Source organism: Vulpes vulpes, chromosome 14 (assembly GCF_048418805.1).
Source record: "Vulpes vulpes isolate BD-2025 chromosome 14, VulVul3, whole genome shotgun sequence".
Lineage (NCBI taxonomy): Eukaryota > Metazoa > Chordata > Mammalia > Carnivora > Canidae > Vulpes > Vulpes vulpes.
Window position 1 is genome coordinate 26,373,177 of NC_132793.1, and position 8,115 is coordinate 26,381,291.

Here is an 8,115-nt window from a genome sequence, read left to right on the forward strand (position 1 = left end):
TGTAGACTGATTTCTTTCAGCGATCCCAACTTTGTGCGGTGCGTGCGTGTGTGTGTCTGGCCACGTGTGTCTCTGTTCTTTCGGCCTCCTCTTCGTCTCTATGTATGTCTCTGCCTCTGTCCTCGTTGTGTGTGCCACCGTTTCTCTTGTCATGTCTCGACCTCTGTGTCTTTCTCTCTGTTTTTAATTGCCTCTGTCTCTTTTTGTTTCTCTGTCTCTGTCTCACTCAGTTGCACGTCCTGTCCCTTGCAGCCACCACCTCCCAGCACACACCGCCCGGGGGTCCCAGTCCCTTCCCTCCTACCCCCACACCCCACCTCCCACAGCTGCTCACAGCTTCCCAGTTCTGGCCTCCCTGCCCGCCTCTCTCTCGGGCCTTGGGGGAGGGGGGCGAGGGAGGAAGGGAGGGCAGCCTGGTGGGCCCACCCCTTTTTGCCTTTCCAGGCTGGGAGGCTGGGCCAGTGGGCCTTTTAACCAGCCCGGGCGGGCTGTGCCGGACACCAGCTCTGGACGCTGAGCCTGGCCCCTCCGTGGTCCCGGCAGCCGCCAGCCCGGCCAGCCCGGCCAGCCCGGCCAGCATGCAGCAGCAGCCCCTGCCCGGGCCCTTGGCCCCCGCGGCGGAGCCCACCAAGCCTCCCTACAGCTACATAGCTCTGATCGCCATGGCCATCCAGAGCTCACCAGGCCAGCGGGCCACACTCAGTGGCATCTACCGCTACATCATGGGCCGCTTCGCCTTCTACCGCCACAACCGGCCCGGCTGGCAGAACAGCATCCGCCACAACCTGTCACTCAATGAGTGCTTTGTCAAGGTGCCCCGCGATGACCGCAAGCCAGGCAAGGGCAGCTACTGGACGCTGGACCCCGACTGCCACGACATGTTTGAGCACGGCAGCTTCCTGCGCCGACGCCGACGCTTCACCCGGCGAGCAGGTGCCGAGGGAGCCAGGGGCCCTGCCAAGGCACGACGTGGACCCCTCAGAGGGAGCAGCCGGGATCCAGGAGTCCCTGATGCCATGACTGCCAGGCAGTGCCCATTCCCACCGGAGCTGCCAGAGCCCAAGGGCCTAAGCTTTGGGGGTCTGGTGGGGGCCTTACCAGCTAGCATGTGCCCTGCGACCCCTGATGCCAGGCCTCGGCTGCTGACGGAGCCCAAAGAGACGCCCACACCTAAGCCTGCAGGCCCAGGGGAGCTCCCCGTGGCCCCCTCGTCTTCCCCATGCCCGGCATTTGGCTTTCCTGCTGGCTTCTCCGAGGCTGAGGGTTTTAGCAAGGCCCCCACACCCATCTTGACCCCAGAGGCGGGCATCGGGAGCAGCTACCAGTGCCGGCTGCAGGCACTGAATTTCTGCATGGGGACTGATCCAGGCCTTGAGCACCTCTTGGCCTCAGCAGCCCCCTCTCCTGCACCACCTACCCCTCCAGCCTCACTGCGGGCCCCGTTGCCCCTGCCAGCTGACCCCAAGGAACCCTGGGTTGCAGGCAGCTTCCCTGTCCAGGGAGGCTCCAGCTACCCATTGGGGCTGACCCCCTGCCTATACCGGACACCAGGAATGTTCTTCTTTGAGTGAAGCTGGCCTGGCCTCGGGCAGTCCCTGCAGGGCCCCTGCCAACTACACCACGCTCCAAGCTGAGCCTGACTCTAGGATCTGGGGAGTTCTCAAGGGACCCAGGCCTGGCACGCCAACGATCGGGACAGGAAGCCAAGATTGGAGTAGTGAACACTCAGCCAGCCGGCCCCCAGGGCCTCCGGATGGACTTGAGGGAGAGGGGAGGCAGGGCCCCCTTGGGGTTGACTCTGTGGCTCTCAGGGCCAATAAAACCAGTGTGATGATGAGGGCCAGCTTCCTGGATGGTTGGGGGCTGAGGGCCGGGATGCCTGGTTCTGTGTGCGGTGGCTGTGGTTGTGGGATTGTGGGGCAGGGGCAGGGGACCCTGGAGGAAAATGTCCCACATGAGGCTTTCTCCTGCTGGGGACTTTCTCAGGGAGTTTCCCAAGAAGGTGGAGGAAGGGGGATGAGGGAATAGAGAAGAGAGAAAAGGGTGTAGCTAAGAGACACCAGGCAGGGGGCGAAGCTGGGCTGGCCTGAGGGGCTAATTCTCCAGCCCCAAGCTCTGTGACTCAGCACCCTCACCCCCCTTATGAGTGTTCATAATGTGACCATCTGTGGCATTTATTTGGTCCTGGGCTTGTATATATCCTTTCACCAAACTCTGTGCAATTTGGAATGTCATCCCCATTTTACGGTGGTAGAAACTGAGGCTCAGAGAGCCTGGGGCTCATTAGATCTGACTCCAGATGGCAGCAAATGTAGCCCCTGTCCTGCAGTCTGAGTGAGGATGCAGGGGATGGACGCAGGGTAGGAGCAGAGCTGGGGGTGACTCTAGAGTGGGAGGGGCTTTTATGGAATCCTGGAATGCCAGTACAAAAGAGGCACCCTGACCCCAAAGGCAGGCACCAGTCACCTTGTCTGCATTTCCCACACGAATGGCGGACTTCCCTGAGTCCCCAGCTCTCCAAGGCCTCCTGATGACTCCTTAAGAAAGCATTTCTGTAATGGTGGGAGTGGGTGGCTATCCTGGGTACAGATCAGAAGTGACAGAGCCCTGACCTCTGGCCTCTTCTAGCCTCTCCCTTGGGCAGAAGCAGGAGAAATGAGTATATTCATGGCCCCCTTCAGAGGAACAGACCTCTGGAATCTCCCTGTCCCCCACACCCTTCAATACTAGAGTTGCTGAAGCAAAGCCCTTCCTTCTGGAGCCTCGCTACCCCCATCTGGATCCTGGGTATACAGAGAAAAGAAAGAGGCCAGGGATACTGGGGGAACCCCCTTTCTGGAGTTTGGTGTAAGAGCCTGCTGGGTCTTCTATCACCATAAAGCAACACCCTCGGGGCTGGAGACCCCTCGGTCCAGCAGGCTGCCCAGTCCTTCCAAGGGCCTCACTCAGGCAGGCGGCCATGCTGATTGCAGCCTCTGCTGCTCCCTCCTCCCTCAGCAGGTCCCCTGGGGCCTGGGCGGAAGCAAGCCCGGCTGGACAGTCCCAACTGTCTGGTTCCCACAGACTCCAGAGCCGCCAGGGTGGAGGGGGGACCCGCAGGGTGGGGGCTCACTGTGGCCGGAAGGGGGTGAGAAAGTGCCTGGCCAGCTGTAGGGCCCCTCCCCACCATGCATGCAGGACCCTAACCTGGAATCCATCTAGCAACGATGTGGGGACAAGAGAGGGTCTGTCCTGTCTCATCACATCTGGGAAGCCTGATGGGTGAAGAGGAGGGGGAAGTTCTGTGTGAGCGGGGCAGGCAGGGGTGGGGAGAGGAGAAAGAGATGCTCACTCATGTGGGTTGTTCCAAGGTGTATACCTCTGTGGGAGTATGGGTGTGTGCGATGCACAGAGACAAACAGTTACAGAGACAGGGACAAACAGATTCAGGGGAGTAAGTGTTCTTTCTTAGTTGGGTCAGGGAAAGAGGCCTCTGCCGGGCACTGTTCCCTGTGGTGCATTCCTGTGGAGACCTGGTGACCCCAGTCCCTTCCCAGCCTGTGTCCTGGGCTAGTAGGAGGATAGGGAGGCTGGCTGAACTGGGAGCCCAGGCCTCTGCCTCCTGCTCCAACCATCTTCAATGGAGCTGAGCCTCTGAACTGGGGTGGGGGCTTGGGGAAGGAAAAAAAAAAAAAAAGCCATGTCTCACCCTTTGTCCTGGGGAAACGTGCAAAAAAGGGTCAACCACACCCTGGTGCATAGACTCAGCTATGGGAGCCCTCTCTCTGTGTCCCTTTCTGACCCCCCAACATGGTCAAGAAGTGAAGACAAGTTGCCTCAGCCCCAATTCCCAAACAGGACCCTGGGCTCAGTGCCTGCCTTGGCCTCGCTGTATGAGCCTGGATGAGTGCCCATCTCTCTGGGCCCTGATTTCACTCCCTTTGCCTAGCAGGGGTTGGGGAAAGGGCAGCCTGACTCTGAGTCTGGGTCCCAGGGGAGGGTCTGACATGGGGGACTGCCTGGAGGGGATCCCATCCCCAGAGGTGCTGGACTAGGAGGCCCAGACACCATGATCTCATGTTGCCTTTTGCTTGCTGCCCAGCCTGAGGACCCCACCCACTGGGCCTCCTGCCCTCACATTCTTTCCATGACCAACAGACGCCCTGTGGCTCCCGCCTCGCCACCCCCACCTGGAGGGGTGGACGGTGCTTAGCAGAGATGCAGAATGCCTAAGCTGGACCGACCCAGAGAGAGCACGTCAGCAAAGATGGACACACCAAGCCCAGAGAAAGCAAGCAATGTGCCCAAGGTCACACAGCAAAGCAGGAGCAGGTAACTCCTCTGCTGCCTAAACTGTATGGCTCTTAGAGGGCAGGGGCTGTCCCATCTGGCTCTGCCTCAGGGACCCTCTTCACTGGAGGCTTGTCTGTCTCCAGGAGGGGATCCCAATCCCTTCCCTCCTCCCCAGCAGGTTAGAGTGAAAAGGGTGCCAAGTTGTCTTATAGAGTCAGGCTAAATCAAATTCTAACATGATAGAATCAGGGGTATTTAAGAATATTCCAGAGTTTTTAATCACAGCAGTTTAGATTCTTGGAACATCAGAGCTGAAAGGGCACCTCCTGCCCAATTTCTGAATCCCCTCTACACCAGGGGTTCCAGGAAAGGGGAGCCCGCTGTCTTTAGAGGCCACCTCTTCCCACCCAAGTCTGGCAGCTCCAAAGGACTGTCAGCAAGTTCCTCACCTGCTGGTGCTCTGGGCTCTGCTCTTCCTGCCCCCAGGGAGGCCACCCCCACCCTCAGACTCCTCCAACCTCCACATCTTATCTCCCGCTGCTCCCCCCACCCACCCGCTTCCTTCCCCATTCCACTGCCCAGAGCTCAACACTCCCCACACCCAGACAGCCTGAGCCAGGGGCCTGGAGACCCTGTCCTGATGAGGGCGGGCCACTCAGAGGCAGCCACAGTGATGAGGAAGAAGGGGGAGGTTGGGTCAGCCGGCCTGGCCTGTCTGCCTGTGGGGAGTGTATGGGACCTAGCAATCTAGTCTTCAGCCAAAACATCCTGTCTCCTGTCTCCTGTCTCCACACAGGCTCCTATCACCCCTGAAGGCCAAGCTGCCAGAGGCAGCAGGTACAGCGGCTAGAAGAAGGAGCTCTGGAGCCCAACTGCCCACATTTAGACCCCAGCTCTGTGCCTTGCTAGCTGTATGACCTCGGGCAAGTGGCTTCCCTTCTCTGTGTTTTCCTCATCTGTAACCTATCGGCACTAACAATAACTATTCCTATGGGGTTGTTATGAGGATTACATGAATTAATATTTGCAAAGTGTTTGGAACCTGGTCTGGCACAAGGAAACTGCAATGCAGTTCTTAAATTTTTTTTTTTAAGATTTTATTTATTTATTCATGACAGACACACACAGAGAGAGAGAGAGAGAGAGAGAATGGCAGAGACACAGGCAGAGGGAGAAGCCTGCTTGGGCTCCAGGATCAGGCCCCTGGCTGAAGGTGGAACTAAACCGCTGGGCCACCACGGCTGCCCTAATTTTTTTTTTAAGATTGGGTCCCAGGGGGGATCCCTGGGTGGCGCAGCGGTTTGGCGCCTGCCTTTGGCCCAGGGCGCGATCCCGGAGACCCGGGATCGAATCCCACGTCGGGCTCCCGGTGCATGGAGCCTGCTTCTCCCTCTGCCTGTGTCTCTGCCTCTCTCTCTCTCTCTCTCTCTCTCTGTGACTATCATAAATAAATAAAAAAAAAATTTAAAAAAAAAAAAAGATTGGGTCCCAGGGGCAGGTCCCCTGAACCCAATCTACCCCCAGGGGAAGGTCCAGTTCTTGTGGAGATGGGGGCATAGAGGGGAAGGGGAGACTGTTATAGAGACAGGCTTTGGGTTCAGTTCCTGGCATCTCCTCTTCCTTGCCATGTGACTTTGAGCACGTGGACTCACATCTCTGAGTATCGCTTTTTTCATCTGTAAAATGGGGGTAATGCGGGACGCCTGGGTGGCTCAGCGGTTAAGCGTCTGCTTTGGAGCCTGCTTCTCCCTCTGCCTATGTCTCTGTTTCTCTGTGTTTGTGTGTCTCTCATGAATAAATAAATAAAATCTTTAAAAAAAAATGGGAGTAATGTTTTCAAACCCCAGGACTGGTATATGGGAAACCTCATCCTACATACTATGTGTACAATTCAGACAACAAGAATAAAATCAGAACATGAGACAAGCCCACAGGGGGACCTGGTACCCTCAGCTCCGTTGCTCTGCTCCTTCCTTTGCAAGTGGCAAACCTCTGTCCCCACACAGCCAGAGGCGCCTGATCCTTGTTCCCGCCCCACTGGTAACTGGGTGGTGACAGGGTGGCTGGTGGGGCCAAAGGAAGTGGTTCCAGGCTAAAAACAGACCAGAAGCCCATTTAGTCACACAGCCAGAATCCTGCCTGGTGGCCCCTGGAAAGTCCAGGGCTGCCTCCTCCTGACCACAGCCCTCAGGGAGCCCTGATCTGTCTTGGATACAAAGGAGAGGCTGACCCTCCTGCTCCCGAAGACAGCCAACTCCCTGGTGAGTGCTGTTTCCACCTCCCGGCCCTTGCACTAGCTGTCCCCTCCACCTGGAATGCTCCTCCCCACTGGCTGACTTCTCAACATCAGGAGGCCAAGTTAAATATCATCTACTCAGAGAAACCACCCCTCTCAACCCCTTATCTGATTAGATGCCTCCAGATTACTCTCCATCTCTGCATCCTATTTGTTTCCTCCACCAGGCACTTCCTGTAATGTGGGATTATGCATTTCTATGTGTGTTCACTTTTTATTGTTTCTGCCTTAGAATGTGAGCTTCAGGGAGCAGGGGTTGGTCTGCCTTTTCATTATATTGATTTCCCTAACCCAGTGACTAGCACACAGAAGGCCCTCAATAAAGGTTTGCTGAGTGGACAAATGGGGTCATGGCCACCCTCCCATTCATCCATTCGCTATGGATTAAATCTCAGAGAAGCCCCCGGGGCTCCCTGGCCTGCTCAGAACAGAAGCCCAAGTCCTCTGGGACCGTGTTATCTGGCTTCATCCCTGCAAGTCCTACCCTCACTCCAGTCTTTGCACTTGCTCTTCCTTCTGCCGGGAACAGTCTTCCACCAACCCCCAGAGTCCCCTTTGATCTCTGTGCAAACTCTGTCCTTTGAGCAGCCCTCCCACATGCTGCCCCCACCCACCGACCACTGCCTGGTCAGAGTTCTCCCACCTAGAATAAAGTTCCACAAGGCCAGAGATTTTTGTCTCCTGGCTGCTTGCCCCCAGGACCTAGAACACTGTCTGGAACACATTAGGGTCCAGAGAAATAGTTGTAGAACAAACAGAAGGTCGGCAGCCTGGGCCAGCTACAATATCCACATACGTCATGTAATTCATTGTCCCTGGGAGACAGGAACTGTTATTATCCCATTTTACAGACAGGAAACTAAGGCTCAGAGAGGGCAAGTAAGTAGATTTGAATCCCGTTCTGTGTGACCTGAGCCGAGTCTCTGTCATTAGCCTGTCTCCCTAGAGGTGCCGGAGACCTGCATCTCCCTCCTGTCCCCACAGCTCTCTCTACCGCTCAAGCAGACATGGCCCAGCCTCCTTCTGGCCTCCCTGCCTCCAGTCCTTCTCTCCTGCTCACTGTCCTTGCTGGCTTCAGGGATCCTTATAAACCACAGATCTGGTAATGTGCCTCCTTTGCTCAAAACCCCTCCATGTCTCCCTATTGCCCTGATTCAGGCTGGCATTTGAGGCCCCTGCCAACTTCTCCAGACTTATTTCCTGCTTCATCATATGTAAAAGCCACTCTGGAAGGCTCCAAATACAACCTGGCTCTTAGCTACAAGCCTTTGGACATGCGCTCTCCTCTGCCCGGAACACCATCCTCACTCCATCTGGAAAAGGCCTGCTCCTTATTGCTCTCAGCCTGGATGTCACTTCCTGCCACTGGAGAAAAGGGAATAAGGGTTCATGTCTTCTTCCATGGTCCTCCAGCTTCACCCTAACCCCCAAGCTCCCACCCAGTGGGGTTCCAAAGGGTGTGAGCTCCCTGGAGGTGAAGACCATGACTAATTCACCTCCAGGTTCTAGCACAGGCCCAGGCCCAGAGCAGGGACTCAACAAACAGC

At 56.7% G+C, this 8,115-nt stretch overlaps 1 protein-coding gene across 1 annotated transcript; it reads left to right on the plus strand.

Annotated features, from left to right (window-relative positions):
- On the plus strand, positions 1-1,837 carry FOXS1 (forkhead box S1). Its single transcript, XM_025986095.2, has one exon. It carries the CDS (start codon positions 105-107, stop codon positions 1,569-1,571), a length of 1,467 nt encoding a protein of 488 aa, XP_025841880.1. The 5' UTR covers positions 1-104; the 3' UTR covers positions 1,572-1,837.
- Positions 1,838-8,115: the final 6,278 nt, after the last annotated feature.

Excerpts from the sequence above, each read along its gene's own strand:
- FOXS1 (XM_025986095.2), top strand. The coding sequence starts at position 105 with ATGTCTCTGCCTCTGTCCTCGTTGTGTGTGCCACCGTTTCTCTTGTCA.